Source organism: Phoxinus phoxinus (assembly GCF_949152265.1).
Source record: "Phoxinus phoxinus genome assembly, chromosome: 6".
In the NCBI taxonomy this organism is placed as follows: domain Eukaryota; kingdom Metazoa; phylum Chordata; class Actinopteri; order Cypriniformes; family Leuciscidae; genus Phoxinus; species Phoxinus phoxinus.
The window spans coordinates 12,149,493-12,174,517 of NC_136881.1; the positions used below are offsets into that span (position 1 = coordinate 12,149,493).

Consider the following 25,025-nt stretch of genomic DNA (forward strand, 5'->3'; position numbering starts at 1 on the left):
AGCTTCAGATCGCATAATTCAGTGGAAAATGAATAGAAATGTTATTCTGTATGATTAAATATTTTACAAACATGTGATGATAAATCATTATTTCTCCAAATATGCGCACCATTGGACTAAGCGCCCTGGCGGATGCTGTATATTGCATGTGAACACAAATAAACCGGAGAAGATGTGCTTTATAAGTGATGATTTCTATTCAAAATAATGACGATATAGATTAATAATTTTGCACTCTTAAATTGAGAAATTAATGGCACTGCAAATCAGTTTTACCATGAACAGGGCTTAAATATCAAAGCTGGAGCCTGTATTATCTTCAGTTAGTGTTTTTGGTAGGTGGCGCTGTCTCAAAAAAACTGAAGGTCCTGGAACTGGGGCCTAAAACAGCAGCCTCTTGTTGAGCAGGAAATGACTTATAAGTTTCCAATTTATAAAGATTATCTTCTTTTATTTCCAGTTTAAATAACCACTCTGATCATACCCCTTTCCTCCTCACCGTATTATACAGTAAGGAACGTTCATCAATGATGCAGAGCTTATGAAGTAAATCATTACTCTACACCCGATTCACGCTCAGAAAAGAGTATCAAAGCTCTTCATCGTGGGTTGGGAGACTCGTCACTTTAGAAATGCACTTCCAAGTTAAAAACTATAGAAATGATCCCTGAAAGTATAGTCTTAAACTACAATGGCAAAACCCAGCTCGACTCTCTTCTGACACTAGCTGTCTCACAGACGGTAGGGACCATAGGAACTCATCGCGATGAGTCCCTATGAAAAAAGTGAAAAAACAATCTCTTCATAATCATTAATGCGTCAAAGACTTGCAGCTAAGCTAACGCGCTTGTTGAGTAATGTCGCTTATAGTAAACACAATTGTGCTAATCCAGTGACAAGTGATTAGTTAAAGCGCTCGACGTAACTTAGCATGGTAACTTGTAAGAATGATTTCCCGACTGTTATGGGGCATGTCGTTGTATTTCTGTTCTCATGTGTTGTGTAGAATAGTGATATTCAGTTATCTATTGCGTAAAAAAAAAATAATTTTCAGCAACCTGCTTTTAGACCCGTGTCTCTTTAAACTCCTCCCTGCTGTGAGTGATGACGCGAGCAGCGCTAAACAGCTGACGTCACGCTCACAGGGGTTGTTTTCTTGCGAGCCCGTGTACTTCTTAATCTCTCATACTGTTATTAAAACTAACAGATCATTTAGCGGCTATTTCATTGTTTCCTTTAGGTTACATATTCACTCATTTTAAACGGGTGTTAGGTCGCTAACATTAGTAAACACTAGATAGGTTCGTAGCTAATGCTAATGGTGGCGTTGGGTATTTCTTGAATTTCTGTTTCATTTCGTCAGGCCTCTTAAAACTGACAACGCCGAGAGATTCAAGCGTTAGTTTGCGGTTTGGCAGTCGAGGATGAACTGGATATTCCCTCTGTCCAAGGGTTCTGGATCGATCCCTCCTCTGAACAGTTTACAGAAACAAAGACAGAGACAGATCGAGTCTCTCAAAGCTGCTCACTCCAAGTAAGTCTCGCTCAATGGCTGTGTCCCAAACCTAGAGAGCTGAATACCTGGACAGCGTTTAGGTATTAAGACAGCAGGAGGAAGCTAGCTAGGATTTGAGAGAGCCAAACTTAAGTTATACATCTAATGATTTCAGTATTTATAACACGTGCTCGCTGGTCGGCTCGATGACACGAATCATCCGGAATACCCTATGTATTATGTTGTTGTTGTTGTTTTGTGTGTGTGTGCGCGCGCGTTCTGGATGTGCCGTACATGTTTCAGATTAAAGTATTAGCTCTTCATAGTTTACTTCAGATCCCTTCTTACTCAACAGGACAGGTTTTAAATGAGTGGCACGGTACACCCTGTATTGTTTCTTAACAGACTGATAGAGCCATTTTGTTCCCGAGAGGGTTTGACTTCCTTAGTTCTGACGAGGTGACATTTAATAGTTGTTCACACCACAAAACAAGATCTGGCCCATTTACGCAATGGCGAGTTCATCAAAATTCATCTGAACAATCGATCTTTCAGTTTCGTAGAATGTAACTAACATGAAGCTGCCAGTCTTGATAACAATATGAAAGTGAATTCTCAATTCTGCGCCAAGACACCAAGCGATTCGCAAAATATTATTTATGATAGTTCTTCCCAAACATGTTTCCCGGACTTCTCCATTGGTCTGCAAAAAAGATAGCGCCGCCCCTCGAATAACGTGATTGGCTGAGATTTACTAACAGGTGGTGGTGGCCTGTTTTTGAGGGTATTTGTATGTGCAGTATTAAAATGGACAGTGCTTTTTTTTAATGGAATATAGCAGTATTAATTATTGAACATCATTATTATTATGTTTTAAATTAATGTAAACAAACGTGATCTTTGATCAAAACATCTTGATGTCCCTCTTGCAATGACATCTCTTTTGATGTCTCTGATGACCTGTTTTACCTGTCACTCACTTGAAATCACAGCAATGCAATAGCAGATCACAGCATTAGCAAACCACACCGATCCAATCAATTCAACAAACTCAAGTCACAGCCTACACACAAGTCGTTTCACTCGCATATATGTCACATATTCAGTCATATTGATCTACAATAAAAATGAACCATCATCACTGAACTTACTGAAGCTGGACTATGACGCTATTTTCTTCTAGATCTGCAGTACAGCCTTAGCAAACTTTGTTACATTATTTTCCTGTTTATCGCTGTAAAGCTGCTTTAAAACAATCTGTATTGTAAAAAGCGGAAAAGGAAAAAAGGAAAAGGAAAGAAAATACTATCGCATTCTGTTTCATGCTGACTTTATAAAACCCCCAAAAAATGTCTACTTATGTCTGACTTAATTCTGATGTCTCCACAGTCTTGCAGAAATTCAGAAGGATGTAGAGTACAGACTTCCTTTTACTATCAACAATTCAACTATTACTGTCAATATGTAAGTATACAATTTTATTTTGTTTTATTTATATGCATTTACACATGGTTTTGAGTGTGGTTTAATATTGACATTTGCTGTCATCCACAGCTTACTCCCACCACAGTTCCCTCAGGAGAAACCAGTGGTCAGTGTGTTTCCACCAGTAGGTCATCATTTAGTAGACGGTAATAATGGAACAATGGTTACCAGCCCACTCATAACTAATGTAAGTTATTTGTCATTTTATATGACTTCTGTAAAATCAGTCCTTCTGCACTGCATGTAAATGTTCTGATTTTCTACTCTGATTTCTTTTAGGTAAACATGAAATCAATACGTATATAGCCTATATTTACTTTCATTAATACACATTCCTGTTCTTATGATTTGTCAGTGCACATTATTAAATTATTAAAATCGTCCAAACATTAATTGAATGCCACTTTTCAAAATCCAATCAATACCTTTTTGAATAAACTTCTCAAGTCAAATGCCATTTTAAACTGCATAGCTATTTAAGTATGTATTATGCAACAGTTATGAAATAACTGTTTTCTTTTTCTTTTTCACTAGTTTGGAATGCATTCAGATTTAGGGAAAGTTATTCAGAGTTTGCTAGATGAGTTCTGGAAAAGTCCTCCTGCCTTGATGTCAGGTCCCAACTTTCCTTAGTGAGTTTTTTATTTGTTTTACCATGTTACTACAAGTTAAATCATGTCTAATAAGGAATATCTCTAATTTGTGTGTTTGTTGTTCTCTTTGTCTTGTGGCTCAGTATGTACAAACCATCTGGGATGCCTCCTTACTCAACTCAGAGCTTCCATTTTGTTCCTGCCTTCCAACCACAGGATGGTCAGCGGCCTATTGGCCCTGTCCCTGTGCCACATGCAGGGGCGGAGCCTCAACAAGCCCCTCCCCGACCAGCAGCGCCAGCTTATGGACTCATCACAGACCTTCCTCTTCCTGTACCAACTGCTGATTCACAGGTACCTAACGGGCATTCAGTCCAAAAATCAGCCAGTCGGTTTACTACTATTACATTCACTGTGTTTTGCACAACTACATCTACAGGCACTAGCTCACATTGTGTGTGACGCTGAGTACTTGTGTTCTGAACAATGAAAACGACAACTAGCAATTTAAATAAAAATTCAAACCACATACATTTGTTGCTTGAATTGATTTGATAGAAATCATATTTTAAGTTCATGTCTGATGTTCAGACTACAATAATACGATTTGGGATGTTGTGAACAAATAAAATAGAAACTAGAGGTGATACATTTGCATGCATCATTATGTTTACTTTAAATGTCCATCACCATCTTTGCCACACCTGCTACACATCCTGATTCATTAAAAACAAGGCCACGATATATTTTTTTCCAGTAATCCTCGTCTGTTTCACATCACACACAATATTAAGAGGTTAATTCACGCTGTATAAGCAGCGTAGGGCTGTGTAGCAGAACTGTAGGTGCAAGTTTCTGAGACATATTTCTGAGCCAATTTCCACCATGACATATTCAGTTGAAATTCTGAGATGCTAAGTCTTAAGTCTGAGATAAAAGACAGTTGGAAATATGAGATAAGATGTCAGAATAATTACTTTTATCTTATCTATTATGATTTGTATATTATGTCGTAGTGTTTAATCATTTAGACTTTTATCTCATAATTAAATTACCCATATTAACAGGTTACAGTATCCACACTGTTTGTATAAGCAGTGTAGTGCTGTGTAGCATAATTTTGCAAAATATTGTAAATCTTAATTGACATGAACATTCGAAATTATGAGATAAAACGTTGAAATTGACACACCATGTCATAGTAAGATAAAAAAAAAAATTCTGATATATAAATGTTGAAATTTTGACATACTAAGTCTAATGTATTTTTTTTCAATTGAGATAAAATGTACATTTTGACTTAAGTCAATTTTAAATATTTTATCTTATAATTATGACTTTTCCATTTTTATTTTGTATCATATAATTAACCTAAAGTCGGAAATTTAAAAAAGTCAAAATTATGAGAAGTCGAAATTATGACATTAAAAGGTAAAATTATGAGACAGAAAACTAAGACAGAAAATGGGCTTCCATAACTCATAGCACACTGAATTGTAACACTCAAAATGCACTATATCTTATTAATCAGCATAGTCTTTTGCATCATAGGCTTTTATGAAGCAACATTCAATAATGGAGGGCATTACTGACCACTTTCTGTGTGGTGTGAAACAGGAACACACATAATTCAATCCACAATAACCTGTAAATTCTCACTCTTGTTGTTCTTCCTTTGTAGTCAGGTCTGAATGGACACATATACAAGATGCCTGAAATCCCAGATACATTTCCAGAACTATCTGAGATGAGGTACGAAACTTCTGGGCATTTGTTTTGTCTTGCATTTGTTTGTTCTGAGGATGAATCAGATCTTGTTTTTTAGGTAGTTTACTGTACTAAAACATACACCAGTTACTTTAGTCTATTCTTAAAAATACATATGAACTTGACATTACTCACATTCTGTCGTCTTGTGTTTGTAATCTAGTGTTTCTCAACTGAAGGACATGAACGATCAAGATGACGTGCTGTTGGAGTTCTTCATGTGTCTGCCTCAGCTCAAACAAGTAACCTCTGACAAAGAGGAGCTGGTCAACAACATTGTAGAGATGGCCAGTGAGTTTCCAATTTTAGACTAAAGTGGGATCAGTGGGATTTTTCACAGATAACTTGAATCACCAAACTAGCCCTTAAAACTATAAACACAATTAATGTAGATCAGATCAGTGTTTTTGGTTCAGTTTTGCAAATAACAGAAGGAATATATTTTACTTTCAGAGAAAAACCTACAGCTTGAGCCTCAACTGGAGAGTAAGAGACAAGAGATGTTGTGTAAAGTACGTACTTTAACAAATGCTGTCACAAATACTTGGGTCCAAAAGTCTGATTTAATTTTTCAGTTCAATTTTGTTTTATTTTAGTGTCAATGTTGATAATGTTATGTTATGGTATTAAAAGGGAAAAAAAAATCAAAGTAGAAGCATTAATTTCACAAGCTGTCTCAGACTTCTGGAGCCCAATGTACATTGTAATCTTGTCACTGTCTTTCCTTTTCTGATGATAACGATTATCTGGTGTGTGTTTTTTGTGTGTGTGTTTTTTTGTGTAGTATGAACAGTTAACCCAGATGAAGACGGTATTTGAAACCAAAATGCAAAGACAACATGAGCTCAGTGAGGTAAAACACACATGCAAAGATGGAAAAAATACTATTTTTCATTTACCATTTTGACACCTGATTGTGTGTCCGTTGGACTGGAAATTGTGGTGTCCGCTGGAAAATATAACGTTCCAGTCTCCATGTGGTCTAATATTCAAAATATCAAACCTCTGGATTTTGCATACCTGTGTTTGTGGTTTTTCTGCCTCCATATTATGTTTTGCTCTCTCTTTTTTTTTAATAAATTTTTTTATAAATAATATATAATAACACACACACACACACACACACACACACACACACACACACACACACACACACACACACACACTAGTTTTTGAAAGAAGTGTATTTTGCTCACCAAGGCTGTATTTATTTGATCATAAATACCAGTACAGTAAAAAAAGTAATATTTTAAAATATTATTACAATTTAAAATAACTCTTATTAATAACTCTATAAACTCTTTTTCTATTTTAATATACTTTAATATTATTCCTGTGATGCCAAAGTTGATTTAGTGCTTATTTAGTATGATTTTTAATGGTTCTTCTTCTGATCCTTCTTATTAATTTTATTATTATCAATGTTGGAAACGATTTTTGCTGTTTTTTTTTTTGTTTTTTTCTGAAACCGTGATACATTTTTGTCAGAATTATTTATTGAATAGAAAGCTCAAAAGAATAGCATGTAATATGTTATTTAATTTTTTTTTTTTTTATCTTACTTACCCCAAACTTTTGAATGGTAGTCTATCACAGTTGCCTCAAAAATATTAAACAACACAGCTGTATTCAACACTGACAATATAAAATGTAGAAAAAAGTTGTTTCTTGAGCACCAAATCAGCATATTAGAATGATTTCTGAAGGATCATGTGTCACTGAAGACTGGAGTAATGATGCTGAAAATTCAGCAGTTATTTTTTTTTATAGAAATATACATTTTCATATTCCTCTGCCAGAGCTGCAGTCTGAGCGCGCTGCAGGCCAGATTAAAGGTAGCGGCCCATCAGGCTGAAGAGGAGTCTGAGGAGACAGCGGAAAACTTTCTGGAAGGAAAGGCCGAGATTGACGACTTCTTAGGCAACTTCATGGACAAGAGAACGGTATTAAAGCAATATTCAGTATAATTCAGTATTCAGTATAATATAAACATTTGTTTGTTGTTTCATGCGTCTTCTATGCACCTCCAGAAGAAAGCTACAGGGAAATTGTACAGCACCTTATTACACCACAATTACATACAATCAATCATGCTGTTTTGTTACAACATTTCACGAGACTAGTGTGATGTTCATGATACTTTTTGTTCTGCTCCAACTTCCTGTTACAAAACAAGTCAACACTCGAACACTTGTCAAGCCATTGCATTGCATCTTATCTTAAGCTCTGATATGAAAACTTGTGTAACATGATAATGACGTAACCTTCTGTTTCAGCTTTGCCACTGCAGAAGAGCCAAAGAAGAAAAGCTCCAGCAATGCATGAACACACATGGACAATTCCCCTCAACACATTAGATTGAATGCCCCAGTGCTCTTTCCATGGAGGAAGGTACGTTTCCCTCAGAGAAACTCACTTGTGGTATTTTCAACACTCCTGTTTATTAAAAACGCTACATTCTATTCTTTATCGCAGGTTTGGGATCAATCTACCAGCAGACCGGTGGGCTTGAGACAAGCAGCACATCTTGTGGTCTACAGCCTTGATTGGGCAAACCTAGATACATATGACAAAAAGAGATTTCTGCATCATTCTTTAATGAAATCAAAATAATTTTTGCACATGATTCCAAAAGTGTTACACTCACAATGATTGAGTTGACCAGATGCGAGTACGTCTGGATCTGCCCAGTCTGGCTGTGACCCAAAGGCAATCTGTCCTTAATAGTGTTCAGAAACAGCCGGAGTTCTAAGCTTAGTAGTTGAGTTGATGATGTGACAAATGGGGTTGGGCCTTGTACGCACTTGAAAATGATTTTTTGAACAATGTTAATGCTGCCGTAAACGTACGACAAAAACATACTGTATTTAATAATGTTGATAAAAAAAGCCTTTATTATTATTAGACATTGTATTATATGTTTATTTAATTTGATAGGTTAATAAAACATTTAGAATAATCTCTGTTATGGCTTAAGTGTGGTTTTGCATTTTCAGTAACTTTAACTTTAATTTATCAGTGTTCAGGCAGAATTGTATTATCGGTGCATGATGCATCCCTAAGAGCTGATCCCTAAGGTGAAATGTGCCACTTTTCGTTGATAACAAGTAAGCCATTTGTAAGTTTTCCATGAAGAGTAAACACTTCGTGGCTCTTTCAAAGCACTGCAAGGCTGAGTTTGACTTGTTTGTCCAACAATAGAAGATGGTGTGGTGTGAACAATCCTTTTTACTCTTTCCCCGCCATAGACAGTATTTTCCGGCTTCCCGTGTTTTCACTGTTATACGGTAGTGGGCGCTATTACACGCATCTTCTGAAAAAGTAGTGAATATCAGGAAGCATCATAACAGGCAAAAAAGGAACAGAAACAAGCAGTAAAAGCTTATGCACGTTGTAATCTTTCGGGAAAAAACTTGATTTTCTTAGCTTTTTGTTCAAAATGTTGCTTCTTTTATGGAACTTACCCACATTCAAGTGTTGATTAAAAAAAGAATGCATACTTTCTTTTGATATATTGTATGTTCAGATATTCATACAACCAATCTTCTGGGGGCCATGAAATGTTTGTGGAAATTTTATAAAATCCTGAAGGTGACAAGCAACTTTAAAAAAAAAAACACTGGCGGGGAAAGAGCTAATATGGCGCTAATTATTACACATTTCACTATAATGTTCATCAAAGAATGGCAATAACTTGAGTACCCAGGTACATGTAATACACCATTTAACACAAGCATTAGTAAAAATTGGCTCCAGATATGCTGTAATTTTGTTTGCTGTTTGTCAAACATTTTATTGAGAGCGTTTTTTTGCCCTATAGTCACATGTTCCAGACAAAACCTACTGGTATAGCTGAAAAGGTATTCATGTGGATGTGTGAGGGATTGATTGTCTATGTCAGAGTATGCCTACAGTTACTGAAATGGGAAGGTCATGTAGTGTGTTTGAGTGACATACAGTTCTTGTTTTCACATATACATCAAATTCTCACAATTTCTATTTAAGAGTTCCTTTGAATACAAATGAAACACATGTGGCAATCGGATGGTCTTGATAGGTACAGACCAAATTCCATGAGTATACAGTATGGGCTATGTTTGGAATGGAATCCTAGCATACTCTTCCTGCTGTATATAGTATGTAAAAATTAGAAAGCATTATAAAATGCTTTACATTTCAAACAATAGAATGTTACTCTAGTCATCTAGCATACGTTCAAATAAAACAGTTGTGTCTTATTTCTCAAACAAATAATAAACTATTGGTAATCAAGAACGCTGATTTAAAATCTTTTTGGGACACAGTATTTTAAGCCGTATGTATTTTGGCAAATGTATTCTGGATATCTAATATATGTTCTGTGTATTAGTATGGTAATATGCTGTTCCGTACATAGTTATGGAAATAAAATAATGACGCATAAAATATACAAAATATACACAGTCAACCCAAAACTTAAAAACATTACACAGGATATATATAATATTTTTTACTATAATGGAATAAGGTCTTATTGCCATACCATCTTGGATATTGTGCACATAATTAAATATAAATTCACACACAGATTTAAAAAGAAAAATTAAAATAACATTAAAAATACAACATAGTTGCCTGGTTACTGTGCTTTTATCCCTCATTGTCACCAGTTCTGTTTTAGTTCAGGCGTTTTTTTTGACCATCTCATCCTAATCGGGGTCCTTAGCGTCGTCTCCAGCACTGGAGGAGTGGCTACTGAGGTCAGCCACGCCTGACTCAAAATCGCTGCAGGTTGAAAGGTCATCGGGGTCACCGCTCTTAGGTTGGGCTGCTAGCTCTAGTGGCAGTGTGAAAGGAGGAGTGTGCTTCTCGCTTCTCGGTGTGGTGAAATAGTCCAGTGGGCTGCCGAGTTCACACTCGTTCGGAATTGGACGGCGGGCCCGTTCAGACAACTTCTTGGTCTCCTTCCTCTCCCCTGAAGTTTTCTCCTTCAGCTCGACAATTCTCTGTTTAGGTAAGCAAGTTTGAAGAGGTCAAAGTCTGTCAGTTTTACATCAGTGCAGCAAATAAAAGGAACAAATTAAATTCTAATGAACTGTTTGAAATGGAACACTTGCATACTGTAATGTCAGAATAAATCCCATCCCAGAGAGGGCGATGTCTACTTGGTCATACTTTTTTAAATGCTTATGATACATATGTGATATTTATGCATGCATGTGTATGCCTTGTCCAGCGTCCGTCTCCCGTGGTACCTCCTGGTGGGTGCTAAGCTCCTCCTCCAGTTGTTGTGACTCCTCCCTTACTGCGTTCAGGCAATCGGCTGGAGACTGTGAAGTCACACTTTTCTCTGCACGGCCGTACATCCCCTTCCAAAACCTAGAACATCATTTCCAGTTGATTAATCCTTTATTGAACTTTGCAAAAAAAAAAAAAAAAAAAATGCATTAAGGATGGTAATGAACCTGTATGAATTTCTTTCTTCTGCTGATCACAAAATAAGATATTTTGAAGAATGTCGGTAACCAAACAGTTCATCGGCCCCATTGATTGAAAAAAATGTATATGGAAGTCAATGGGGCCAGTTAACTGTTTGGTTACTGACATTCTTCAAAATATCTTATTTTGTGTTCAGTAGAAGAAAGCCATTTAGAACAACTTGAGGGTTAGTAAATGATGACAGATTTTTTTTTATTTTTGGGTGAACTATCCCTTTAAGTTATGCTTTTGTCATTTTTAAAAAAACATTTAGAGCTCACGAAGATTTGAGAAGCAATCGTCAAAAGGTTATACTGCCGTTGTATCGCTGTGGTAATTTTAACCACTGACTTCACATCCTCATCCTTTGGAAGTCTTTACAAAGAGGATTTGCTTTTGCAGAGCAGAAAACACTTGTCTGACTTTTGTTTTGTGAAATTTAGCTATAATAATGCCAGCTGACACCTGCACAAAACAAAAACAGCAGACAGACTGAGTGAAAATGCAAATCCACTCTCTGACAGTAGGTGGCGCTTATGGAACAGCATCAGTATAGAGTTTCCTTGTTTACCACTGTACACAAAGCAGCGCTGCTTTAAAAAACACAACATTATACGAAGGCAAGAGGACAAGAAAATGCCATCTATTCTGAAGACAGTTCCCTTCAGAGATGCATTCATATAAACCCCTACCCCCATTTCAATATTTATATTTTTCTTCCCATATTTCACAAACAGTGAGCTTGCTGTGCCTGTTTACAGACTTCATAATATTTCCACACAAATGACATTTTGGGAAATGTTTGCAAAAGAGTTTGTGTGCAAGTCTTGAATAGATATCCGCCAAAATAAAACTTAAAACCGCACCAATTTATGGCCAGTCAACCAGTGCATATCTAAATCATCCCCTGGGCCGGATTGGGCCGTATGTTTGACACCCCTGGTCTAAAGTCTATTTTACCAATGATATGTGTAATAGCATAACAATAGCTTTGTTCTACACTGTTTTTACCAAGTAAAACTTGCTTTTATCCATTTTGACACTGAGCCCCCAGGTAACATACCTAAAAAAGAACCACCATTTAATTTTATAACTACTTTCTTCCTGAAACACCTCTAGAATTCACTCGACAAGGCTTACATGAGAGGTTATTTGTTCAACTCTCAAGCATATAGATATCTTAAGATTGGATCAACCTAAATTAAATCATTAAAAGGGACAAACCACCCAAGTAATTACATCAAACAGACGCAACGTCTTTTTTAAAAGTCCACTAAAGTGCCTTGATGTAGAGTATAACATATAAGTAGAATAATATATATGTAGAATAATATATACGTTTTTTCCCCCCACCTTTAATTCTTACTTAAAGAAATCAACACCTTTTTTTAATTGCTACATTTGCTGAAAAGAAAAAAAAAAACATTCACAAAGGTGTCACTGCAAGCTATTTTGGGTCCAATATGGTTTAATTTCTCGTTCTCATTCTTACAGTATGGAGCTTTGTCATCTCTATGCCAATTCAGAAAGAAGCACGACTATTGTACGACGTGAAGGAAGGTTAGATGATCATTTAAAGGCATCAGGGGCATTCAAATTGGGTTGACTTACTTGAAGCAGTAGGCAGTGGTGAGAGGTTTCAGAACACCCTGTGTCTGACTGTGGTCTGTCCTGTACAGAGGGTTTGTGTATTCGGCTCTGTTCTCCCACAGGTGTGGCCACAAAGAGTGTGTTCTCTCTTGTAACCTGCATAGTGTACAAAGAGGGAGATTGAATGAGTAAACTAGCAGATTAAGGTAACGAAACCAAGCTAATCCAACAGTTAGATTACCTTTTGTTTGAAACTCGATTTTTTTTATGGTTGTGGTAAGCCCTTGATGTAGAATCGAATGTCCACCTCAAGTTTTTTTTTATTGCTGTAGTTGGTTACAACTTAAACATTCATATATATATATATACACTGTATATAAAATCATAAATGTTAAATGAATATTCAGTCTAATCTCTATTGTCATAAGTAAAGCCTTTTAGATACTGAACTCTTGAACTAACCCTTTTTTGAAGAAGTATTGGCATGTTTGTCGAGTCCGCTTTGCAGCTTATTCTGGCCAAGAACTGGCCACTGGAAAATAATCTAAACATGTAAAGGGATGAACCATAGTTCTCAGACAGGCCTCCACACCATGCAGACATCTGGCCTAGTTTTTTGGGGTGTTCTACACCGTTGGCACTAGCCGGTTTTCGGTCGATTGAGCATGTTGAATTGGCGGCGCCCATCTGTGATCACTCTTATTGGCTGTTCCAGCTTATGCCTTGTTTCCACCGAGCGGTACAGTACAGTTCAGTTCGGTACGCAATTTTTGTCATTTCCATTGTCAGAAGTTGTGAATGGTACCCTAATTCCGAACCGTACCACTTTTTTGGGACCCTTCCGTTGGGGTACCTAGCACAGTAGTCCGGTACTAAAGGGTGGAGCTAGAGTCACTGCAGAACGTTGATTGGTTGACAGAGAATCGTCACTTGCGTGTGCTTTTCCGGCTGTGTTTTTCCTTGCAGCCTTTGCTCAAACTTCTTGTCTTCTTGTGACAAAAAGCCACATGCCGAGAAGCAAGAACAAGATCTGCTGTATGTCCTCCATTGTTGTTCAGTGTCGCTTTCTTCTTCGAGCGAAAATGATGTGGATTGCTACACCACACCTATCAAATAAGGGTACTGTTGGCGGTGGAAACGCAAGCCAGATCATGGCTTACCATCCCGATTTGTACTGTACTGTACCGCTCGGTGGAAACGAGCCATTAGTGAACCAGTGTATGAGAAGAAAAACGAATGTGAGGGGATGCTGGTTTACTGGTCCCCAGCTACACCGGCTCAGTTTTGCTGGAGAACAGTATGGCTATGTTGGTCCACCAGCTAGATCAGCACTATACCAGCTCCAACCAGCCTGGACCAACATGGAATTTATTCTGGTTTAAGATTAATTTTTCAGCAGGGTACTACTTCCAGGTTCTGAAGTGTATATCTGATGGACACTTTAGCATCCCATTATATCACAGAAGGAGTTGTGAATAGCAATGAAGCGTCACGTAATTATACATGATTTCGGGCGCAGCATTTTTTTATAGTTTGTGTATAGCCATAGTCCTAGCTCTTCTGGTTTTGACTGACAAATACTGACCACTGCCACCTGCTGGTATGGAGACGCATTTCCTCTGACGCTGATGCAGGCGTACATAGTAGTTGGCCATTGGATGTAGTCTTTGCAGTGTGTTCAAACAAGTTTTTGGTCCAGACACAAGCAACATGAGTTGACACCACAATCGGCTTTCATCCCTACTAGATCTTTGATCTTGGTTTGTTGTGTCTGGGCCATTAAGAGCTGTCATAACATCAACCCGGCAACCCATGTGGCCCGTTCATAAAAACCTGTGCACCTGGACTCACAAAAGTTACGTAGCAATAGCATCGGTTTCGACTGGATCCTGCCATTTTTGGGCAATTTGCCAGTAAACATACTGTGGGCTATCTATCCTACATCTACAACATCCCAGTTCAAAAAGTAATATTTCTGTCAAAGCTGTGACCTAGCAGTTATCCTACATGCTCTGACATGTTGCAAGTCTGCAAGTGCTCATGCAGCTGGTGCGAGTAAAAGTCTGGACAATTCTGCTGATTCTGTTCACCCCTCTTCCCTTTCTACTATCCAAATCCATAAAAAAAAATCCATTAAAAAAAGTGGCAAAATGTAGTTGGTTTTCTTACTTCAAGTCTCTCCTTTCTTTCTGGCAATTGCCAATGAAGTTCCCGTACTGGCAGGAAAAGATATGCGTGTGTAGCTGTATGAGGAATCGCTCATTGAACTCAAACGCACAGGGGAACTGCTGCATCAACTGCCACACACACTCCAGAAACTGGTCCATAACTGGGGAAACCTCCTTAGGATCACCGTCAAGATGAGCGTACCTGAATGTAGAAGATTTTATGGTAACACTTTATTATGACAGTCCACTTAAGACATTCTACTAACTATAAGTAACTTTGCAGTACATAACTTATTCTACTAACCCAAACCCTAACCTAACAGTCTACTAATACACTAATGAGAGTTAGTTGACACGTAATTGCAAAGTTACTCATAGTTAGAAGAATATTTAGCTAGTCAACTGTAGACAAAGTGCAACCAATTTTATTAATACATGAAGATGAAATGTAATTATGTAGTAGATGAAATAGTAGAAGTAATGATATAGTTCACCTTCCAAAAATTCTATCATCCTTTACCCTCATTTAATTCCAAACCTTTCTTTTCTCAGATTTCATTTGCACTTTTGCATATTGATCAAACTGTCAGATTTCCTTTGCACTTTTGCAGTTGATCAAACTGTCAACAATATGACAGTTTGATGTGTCATATTACAAAAAAAGGATTAGTGTTTTTTTTTTGTGTCAGTGACATCACACCAAGACATGCCAAGTTTGAATATGCACGTATGCAATCTACTTTTAATCATTAAGTAAGTTGTGATCGTATGACTTCAGAAGACTTGTAATATGTTGGAGAGTTGTATGAAGCATTCTTGCTTGTAGTTGTAATTCAAGCATTTTTGAAAATTTCTCTTTTGTGTCATAAGAACATTTTAATTTTTTCATAAACTGACCCTGTAGCATTTCATGCTTAGATGGTAGTGGCTCACCTAAAGCTTAGAGACACACAGTATAACACTGTATACTGCGTGAGCGTAACTGACGGTTTAGTCACAGTATCTGTTATAGATTGAGTAATGAGGTCTTTCTGGTTTTGTATGTCATCCAACAAACACAGTAGAAGAGATTTCACAGAAAGCTGTTATTCAATTCAATAAATTAAAAACAAATGCAAGTCCAACATGTGAGTCCAGAAACGTGCAAATTGAAATGAAAAAACACAAACCTGTGGGAAAACTTGTGTCCAAATGACACCCAGTCCTTTTCAATCAGAACCTATAAAGAAGACTTTGTTTAAATACTGACAAAACAAATAAATGTTACAAATTTAGTCTTTATAGATGATGTTAGACTAGCACTTTTTGAAAAGCAATGCCAAACGGATCAATCATCATCAAAGTTCTTATTACCATCAGTCCCTTGATAGTTCTGTAGTATGAATCTAGTAGTACACTAGCCACAGAACAGGCCTGAGCGGTTCTGTCCCACCCGTCTGAACAGTGCACTAAAACACTCACTCCATCCTCTGCCACTGCCTGTGGACACACATCAACAGAATAATACATATGTGATTGTGCCAATCACATGCTATCCGAACTTAGGTTTTCTACTTGGGTACTAAATCATCTAAAAAGTATTGCCTTTGCAATGAAGACTCCAGCATCTAGTACAGCTTTGATGTGTTTTAGCCAGCCAGAGTTCTCCAGACCCCAGAGGAAATCACTCATGGTGGGAGCCACGAGATCACCAACTGCAACAAATAGACAGAAAAGGTGCATTTCCATATGGATAGGAAGTGATCACCAGACAGGTATCTGTATTAATGATTAATCCATCTACCATCTATAAGCTTCTGTTGGCTGTTCCTCATGACATGGATGTTTTCGATGCCAATAAACTGCAGTTTGATGTGAGTGTAGTGGTCCTCATTCTCGTAGCCCTTCCCAGCAGCACGATTAGCCATGGCATTCAGCTGAAAGCAGTCACAAACAGCGTTTCAAACTCACAATACTGTTAGTATTTTGGATTATTTACACTATGGTACATTATGGCATACTGGTATAGTTATGGTAAGGTACATTATGGCATAGTACATTACAGTGAGAAATTAAGGGGGGGTTAAATGTCATGAAAATGTCACTATGCACACACACAATATTTCTGGACACAAATATCAATATATACTACCTTTAAAAAGATTGGGGTCAGTAAGATTAACAAAAAAATAAATGAATACTTATACTTTTATTCAGCAACAATGCATTAAATTGATCAAAAGTAATAGTAAAAAAAAAAATCACATTGTTATAAAAAATTTCTTTTTTAAATTTTGAACCTTCTATCCATCAAATAATAAATGCAGTTTCCACACACAAAAATTAAGCAGCACAACTGTTTTCAACTGTGATATACTAAGAAATGTAACTAGATAACCCAGTCAGCAAATAAGAATGATTTCTGAAGGATCATGTGACACTGAAAGCTGGAGTAAGGGCTGCTGAAAATTCAGCTTTGCATCACAGGAATACATTACATTTAAAAATATATTAAAATACAAAACAGTTGTTTTAAATTGTAATACGTCAAAATGTTACAGTTTTTACAGATCAAATTAATGCACCATTTGTCAAAAGACTCCTTTAAAAAAAAAAAACATCTTAAAAAAATCTCAGCAACCCCAAACCTTTAAACGGTTGCGTATAAACAGACAGACAGACAGACAGATAAAGAAAACTTTCAAACTACCCAATCTAAATCTCAACAGCTTGTCCAACCTGTTTTGTGTGTGTGTGTGTGTGTCTAATCTCTCACCTTTGGCCTTGTGTCCACCACATACATGAACTCGCTGACAGGGTTTGACTTCATGATGGCCTGCAGCATCTGCTCATCGTCTGAGGAGCGTGCACTGAAACCAGAAAGAGGCTGACTGCTCCGACAGATTGATGCCTAGAAAAGCAATGGTGTGAGCATTTAAAAAGTGGGGAGGTGAAGACGACCTATAACATATTAAGCACAAGTATAAAAAGTACTCTTGAGTTTAAAGGAGTATCGTTATTTTTGCACTTACACTGGAGTCTCTGTGGTAGTAGGAGAGAACAGGAAGACGTCCTCGACTACGGAACTTGGCACTGCCCACAATGACAGCAGGAGAGACTGACTTTGGCACATACAGCTCCGACGGGTAAGTGTCACACAACTGCCAATCAAAATAGTCAGATTACAACTACCGGTATTGTTTTACATTCTTCAAGTTCAACAGCGGCCGTTTACTTTAGTAAGAAACATTCCTGTGCTTATTATGCAAGATTCATCAATTCATTTTATATCAAAATATTGCTCTGTAAAACCATGAGCCCTAAACTTGCTAAGCAATGATACATGATTTTGCAGAAGATGCATTTTCATGTGATTTCAAATCATTTTTGAAATGTTTACTAGCCAAATCTCCAGTAAAGAACTGCATTACCCTTAATCCTGGCAAAAAAAAATCAACCAATCAGAGGTGTCGCTGTTACCATCAATAGCTTGATTACTATGAGATTCTGGATTGGAAGTCACAGTTTTGAAACTACATTAGGTTGAGTGCTAGTCAGAATTTAGATTTGTGGGCGAACTATCAGTATTCATATACATCATAAACAGAAAAAAAAAATCTACACATCTTGTTTAATATTGTTTTTGGCTGTGTAATTTAAGGAGTAAAACTGATCTCTGAAATTTTGTGGAAAAGGTAATCATGTTTATTGACCCGGAGGATGAACAGGCATCTGAGCTCATACTGACTCTGTGCTCATGGTTGGCTGCTGTGGCATGCCAGAGGTTTCTGGGTATTCCCATTCGAATGAATTCGGCCTTCAGGTCGATGAAGGCCCAGGCCTTTTCCCTTAACTCTTTATCCAGGTTGGGGTTAAAAGAGAAGCAAAACAGCTCTCCATAGCGCTCTGCAAGAGAGAGAGAGAGTGAGAGAGACACAAGTAAAAGTAAATGAGTGTGTGGGTCCCATGGGCGAATAAACTCACAAAGCTATATAGAACTGTGCTCTGCCTCTGACGTTGCCTAAATTTCACAGACGGTGTATTTCATAATGCACTGTGATGCAACAGCTAAGACCTAGCATTGTCTAAGCAAAAAAGCCACAGTGTTCACTTTTCACAGAAGAAAATGCAAATGTACGGACCATTAACCATGCTTCGCCAAATCATATGTGAGTAAATTTGTTACATGACTTCAAAAAGAAGGCTCACAGAGCTGACAAGACACTGGTTTAAACCATTTCTAGTAAAATGGTAGTAATAGAAAAATACTGTAAAAATGCTACAGTAAAAACCTGATTATTGGCTAACCTTATCATATACGAGGAAACACTAAAAATACATATAATGTAATGTTAAGCCATTTACAATGTAAACAAACTGACATATTTATGGTTTTTAACAAGTAAAAACTATTTATGGTGAACATTCTTGAAGTCTCAGTGCGACACATCACATATGATTAAAATGTATTTAACTAATTTTGTTTCCTCTTTTTTTCACCAGTAATGTACATAGGGGAGTTTTGTGTTACATTTTTATTATCGGTATTTATTTATTTTAGTGCATTTACCTGATGGTCTGTTGTCTGTCTGTGACCCTGTGCATTTGAGACCTGGCCATCTGTCATGTCATGTGACTTTCTATTTTACCATCTAAATTATTATGGTGGTTATCACTAGCCTACATTTCAAGGTACAAAGCAGATTTTTGTCTTCAAGTAAATTGGTATTATAATTACGTAATAAAATACATGGTTATAAGTTGTAAAATATACAACCAACAATTTCCCAACCCATAATACCCGAAGCAGTGTCACCATATTTTATAAATTGAATTTCTGGCAACCACACCTGGCAATCTAGAAACTCCCTAATTTTAATACCGAACTAGGCCTAAACCCTAAAAGATAAATGAAAGCCAATATACATTCTGCAAAGACTATGCTGTGACCTTTTACAGGAATAGGTGACTTTTTTTTTTGTACCTTTGCACTTTTTTTACTTATAATATGCATTTTACTTTACCTGGATGTGAAAGACGAGCGAGGGAAGCCAGCACATCTACACAGTCCTTCTCCAGTGGGATCAGCAGTCTATAAACATGGAAGTTCTTACAGCGGATAATGAGAGGGCTTCCTGATGGATTTGTCGGAAGTCTCTCCACATTACTCATCAAACTGTGCAGAATCTAGCAGAGCAAGAGAGGTCTTTAGTGCTCGTGGAACTCTGGAATCATATTCATATTGTAAGGACCTTCTTGTCTAGACAAACATAGATATACAAATATAGTAGATATATTCTAGACAGATACATTGACTCCTGTGTTTAATTTAGATAAAAAATAAAGATTTGTAGCAGATAATAAAATGGAATAAGGCGACAACAAATGCAGTTCTAGCAGTTTATAGGAGACCATAGTGGATGACTTGTGTCACTGTGGTTTAAACAATTGGGGTAATTTTCAAGAGGAAGCTTCATTGTCTGCATGGAGAGGTTTCGATTCCTACCCAGGTCTCTTTGCGGGCCTCCGAGTTCTCTACAAATATAGTGTGAGTTGAGGAGAGGTATAATGTTCCCACCATAGACTTCCTGGGGGTCAGCTTATCAAACATGCGCACATTTTCCAACTGGAAAACAACAAATCATAAAATATAATTTATATAAAATGCTACCAACCTTGTGATGTACATTATATAGTCAACTAAAGAAAAATAATATCCTACCCTACCAAAAAATATAATGGCTCAGAAGGTCATGTTAATTATTTTGCAATAATTACAATCACAATAAGCTTGGCATATTCTAAAACCTTAATTTAGATAGGGCCAAATCATCCATGCACTTGTCCTAACCTGGATTATTTTGCCCTTGATTACATTAAAATAGTAAAATATAAATCTGCTGACTATCATGGTGCATCAGTAGTGCTAAGGCAGAACCATTCAAATATTGTTACAATGCACTATAATAGATGAAGGAAAATGGGGGCTTCGTTGGGGCCTATCATTGGGCTTATTCTGTCAAACCACTTATTTTACAAAAGATTATTTTGGAAAACATATATTACGTTTTTTTTTCAAAGCACATGCTATTCAAAATTAGAGAAATCTAGAGGATGGATGCTGCATTGTGAGCTATCATTAAATGCCGGGTCGGGACATAAAAGGACATCAGCTGTACCTTTGGTGTTCTGATGTGCTCCATTCTAGAGACGGCCGTCCAAATGATGCGCAGAAAATGAATCCCAACCGACCGGGGTATTGGCTCTTTATCAGGTCAGAAGAACAGAGCAGGGCGTCGCATGATGGTTAAAAGAACACCATTAGATAATAGTATGACCCGCTGGTAGTGTAATTCAAGCCATGGTTCTGGTCAAAGTGAGGAGATCCGCCGTGCGCTCAGACTGGTACACGGTGGACAACGCGCACACACACTACAAATCCTACTATGGCGAAGGCAGTGCATGAATATTACCTACGTTGTGTGACGTTAGTCCAATAAACCTCACTGATTGGTTGAAAGGCAGACAATGATAGGTGGGCTCTAGTCAGAAGGCGAATGAACTATTCTCTTTTTTAAGAAAGTGTGGTTTGTGAATTGTAAATAATGTACGTTACTGGAAGCTTTAGGGAGGCAACCAAGCAGAAATAGGCTATTTATTATGTATGATCTAAACCCCTCGCTATAGTAGGATTCGTACTTCGCATTACCGTGGATTATTTCACAGAAGCGCATGAGCAAGCATCTCTGTGTCACAGACTATCGCCCTTGGAAACAATAAAGAATATGGTTGTATTTTAAGCGCCATTCTATGCAAGGCTCCAAATAAAGATTTGTATTATTTGAATAGTATTGATTGATGTTTATAATAGCCTTTCTATGATTTAGTGATTCGATCATTTAATTACGATTTAAAGTTGATTTCCAGTCACAGGATTACAATGGCTAGAGTCACAGTTTTGTCTTTTATCATGTGATTTCAAGCATGTAGTATTTTGTGTTGTTGTGTTAGTACATTTTGTAATAAAAAGCATATTGTTTCACAATTTAGCTTGAGTCATTTCAGTGGCCTTTTATCATATGATGCATTTCCAACATTTCTTCTTTAGTAATCACTATTTCACATTACAAAAAATAATATTTTAATTGATTACAATAAATGTTGTTGTTTCTGTGGATTCAACATTTGTCCAGAAGGTGGCGCTAAATTACAGCCATGAATAATACGGTTAAACTTTTTATTCAGATGCGCTCGATTCTGAATGTGGTAACGTTTTCCCTTTCGCTAACTATTATAAAAATAGAATATTTATTTATTTATTTAAAGTATAGAATCATCATATGTCAGAGGAGGAGGTGTTGCTGTTTATAATCAAAAGCTGTTGCCTATTATTTTGGTTGAGTTTAATATATATATATATATATATATATATATATATATATATATATATATTATATATATATATCATTTTTTTTTTAAGTCTAAGGTTGTGTCATTTGTTTGATTTCAGCAAATCGTAATGAAGAGATCAAGACAACGCGATTAATATTCATGATCCCATCAGCCTGTCAGGACTGGCAGTCTCTACTGTAGGTGAAGATTGTGAGGAGGACGGAGGTAAGACGAGAGCAAAAATAACAGAAGAACAATAAGTCATCTTTGACTACCGTTAGGTAAATGTTGTTAACTAGATAAATAATTTATAGATACTAGTCTTAATCTATGACCTCACAAAGCCCACAAAGTTTTGTTTAATTTGAGAAATATGCAATTTCAGAACCGCCTCAAACTCGCCATTGGTTGAGCCAACGTTGCTGTGTCGGGCTGGTCTTTTAGGTAGCTGCTAGTGTTTTACACTTTTCAGGGGAATCAACCTGCAGATGTTTTACTTGGTTGTCTCAGTAAATTAAGCTTAGAAAGGCAATTTACAGTTTACGATCTGTAGGCAGTATTAATACACCAGCTGATGTTCCAGTCATTAGAACTGCGTAAGCCATGATGGAAAACTTTCTGTGGCATCATAATCTTTTGTCACTCTGCTTTAACAAGAGCTTTCAAAATATAGTTGCTTACACCTGATATTCGCTTGGTCCTCTTTTCCCAATTATGTAGAAAAGTAGGTTTTGCAAAAAAACAACAACAAAAAACAACATATTTACACATTTATTTTCACATTTGAAACTAGTTTGAAACTTCTTAATGTTTTTGTAGAAACCATGATACATTTTTTTCCAGGATTTTTTTAATAGAAAGTTCAAAAAAACATTATTTTGTACCATTGTAAATGTCTTTACTGTCTCTTTGATAAAAACAGTACTTTGCAAAAGTCTTAGGCACATTACTATTCTCACAAAAGAAAATGGTTCGAAGCCAGTTATTTATATAGTTTCCAGTAGTGTGTTAGTATGAAATATCAGTTCACATTTCCAAACATTTCTTTTGCCATTAATTGTAATAATCCAGTGATTTTTGTATGCACAAGGAGTCTGACAACAGATAAAGTCGTGTCATACTGTAATTATTTAAGAATCAATAAACAGAGTACGTATTTGACATGTGGCACCTGATTTGGCCATATGTGTCCAGTCTGTCATGACATGCAAATTTTTTCTAATTATAACTAAGGTTGATATACAGGTATTTGTATGAAACATTAATCTCTATAGTACTGGTATATCATCAATTTTATATTTACGTTCTCTCTATTAAAATATGTAGCAATCTGCAAACTTTTTATAAAAGGCTTTATAAAAAAAAATCCGAACAGACCAAAAGAATGACCCAATTTATGAACCAAATTACTTTTACATGTTATTTTAACTGTTGGAAATTAAACATTATGTTTATATACATTTTAATTGTGCAGATGGTTTCATAAAGTGTCCCTACATACCTGCTTTCACTCTATATACTGCTTCACTAAATAAGTGAACAGGCCAACAATTTAATTAATGGCTAACTTTTTGTTGAGTAAATATTATTACCGTAGTAACTCTATCCGCTGAAGTCTGTGGTCAGGTTGAATGCCCATGTCCACAGGCCCCTGAGAGCGCTGGGTGTTTCTACAGTATATAGGTTTTTAGTTTAATACAAGGAGCCTGAGAAACATATGACATGTGCATGGGTGGTTTCCTTTCTGTTTAATTGAAGATGGATGCTGCTATTTCTTTACTGAATGCAGTAACCAAATACCTAAAGAATGTTAGAGATTGGACCTAAAGGACTTTTGTCCAGGGGTGTCAGGGGTGCGTGTAGTTTAAATCCCAAGGATGATGCGTGACACAGAATGAATGAAGATAATAGACTTTAATGCAATAACACTACACAAGGACCATAACCGTTAACACATAACGCTGCACAGAGGAAACAGGACTTAAATACACAGGTCAGGTGATTAATGGAACAGGGGACAGGTGTACTAATCGAACTATTAGTACTAAACTAATCGAACCATGGCAACTAATGATGAACTAGAACACAAGCAAAACACTGACAGTGCAAAACATGACTAGAAACTAAACAATACAATGAAACTAAACATGACTGTGACAGAGAATGCACCTAGGTTATTTATATATTTTTAAAAGTAGAACTAGCTATTGAATGTGTGCGTGTGTGTGTTGGATGAGGGTGTTAAAATGCTTTGGACCGATAAAGAGTGAAATGAATGCCGTTATCTAGACTGTTGGCTCCATCCATGCACCACAAACACACCAATCACTAGTGAATCCAAGCTTGAAGTGCTAGCTGTAAAAACAGATTCTCAAACATTTTGTTTGGTTGCACAAAACCACCCTTAGTTGCAGCCATTTAGCATTGTGCTGAAATCATTCAGAACACAGTTTCGTTTCTTATACTCTCCTCAATGTTTACTCTTTGACTGTAAGGCAGAGAAAATGGTGTATTTTGAGATGCACTTAAATACGGTTTTCTATTTAGTTTTATATCTGCTGACATTTGAAATATCAGGTTAAGAATTACGAATTTACACTTCTTTTGAAAATAAAGAATAAATTAACACATTTTAACATCATGCACTTGTATGACTCAGTTTTGACAGTTTACTAGTATTATTTGTGTCTTTCATTTTAATAGTGAATTTTTAGTTAATATTGTATAAAAAGTTTTCTTTTAACTTCATGTACACCTTATTTTCATATCATTGTATTATATGTGTATGTAAATATATATATATATATATATATATATATATATATATATATATATATGTGTGTGTGTATATATATATACATATATATATATATATATATATATACATACATACATATATGGTTGTATAACACTTTATTTTACAGTGTCTTTATTACAAGTTACATGTAGTAATACTAATAACTAGAAGTTATGCATAATTACATGCAACAAACTAACCCTAAACCAAACCCAAACCCTCATCTTAACCTAGTAGTATAATAATAATTATTACTCAGTACTTAAATGTGTATTTACACTAGGGACATAACAAGGACACCT

The 25,025-nt window shown here is 36.4% G+C and overlaps 3 protein-coding genes across 6 annotated transcripts in view; 2 read left to right on the forward strand and 1 right to left on the reverse strand.

Annotated features, from left to right (window-relative positions):
- Positions 1–1,099: 1,099 nt before the first annotated feature.
- On the forward strand, positions 1,100–9,085 carry vps37a (VPS37A subunit of ESCRT-I). The gene is made up of 12 exons (XM_079615830.1): positions 1,100–1,534; positions 2,885–2,959; positions 3,050–3,167; positions 3,515–3,612; positions 3,717–3,927; positions 5,255–5,325; positions 5,504–5,631; positions 5,794–5,852; positions 6,125–6,193; positions 7,140–7,283; positions 7,617–7,731; positions 7,816–9,085. The coding sequence occupies exons 1-11, from the start codon at positions 1,425–1,427 to the stop codon at positions 7,695–7,697; spliced, it is 1,164 nt and encodes a 387-aa protein (XP_079471956.1). The 5' UTR covers positions 1,100–1,424; the 3' UTR covers positions 7,698–7,731; positions 7,816–9,085.
- On the reverse strand, positions 9,061–20,991 carry mtmr7b (myotubularin related protein 7b). Of its 2 annotated transcripts, none has more exons than XM_079615817.1 (14): positions 20,714–20,991; positions 20,041–20,160; positions 19,559–19,721; positions 18,283–18,440; positions 17,567–17,695; positions 17,311–17,445; positions 16,339–16,471; positions 16,140–16,249; positions 15,909–16,034; positions 15,725–15,774; positions 14,557–14,757; positions 12,409–12,543; positions 10,575–10,698; positions 9,061–10,325 (listed from the first exon to the last, which is right to left on the reverse strand). In XM_079615817.1, the coding sequence occupies exons 1-14, from the start codon at positions 20,735–20,737 to the stop codon at positions 10,029–10,031; spliced, it is 1,905 nt and encodes a 634-aa protein (XP_079471943.1). In that variant the 5' UTR covers positions 20,738–20,991; the 3' UTR covers positions 9,061–10,028. The 2 variants fall into 2 exon arrangements, with proteins under 2 accessions (XP_079471943.1, XP_079471944.1); XM_079615818.1 differs by having other exon boundaries at positions 9,067–10,325; positions 10,547–10,698; positions 20,714–20,985.
- A 1,108-nt stretch (positions 20,992–22,099) lies between these two features.
- The window catches only part of mtus1b (microtubule associated tumor suppressor 1b), a 53,301-nt gene continuing 50,375 nt past the window's right edge, over positions 22,100–25,025 (forward strand). For 2 of the 3 annotated variants that reach the window (XM_079615619.1, XM_079615622.1), the window contains exon 1: positions 22,100–22,151. The gene's annotated coding sequence lies outside the window, so the exon portion shown is untranslated. The other variant, XM_079615620.1, reaches the window with a different exon arrangement.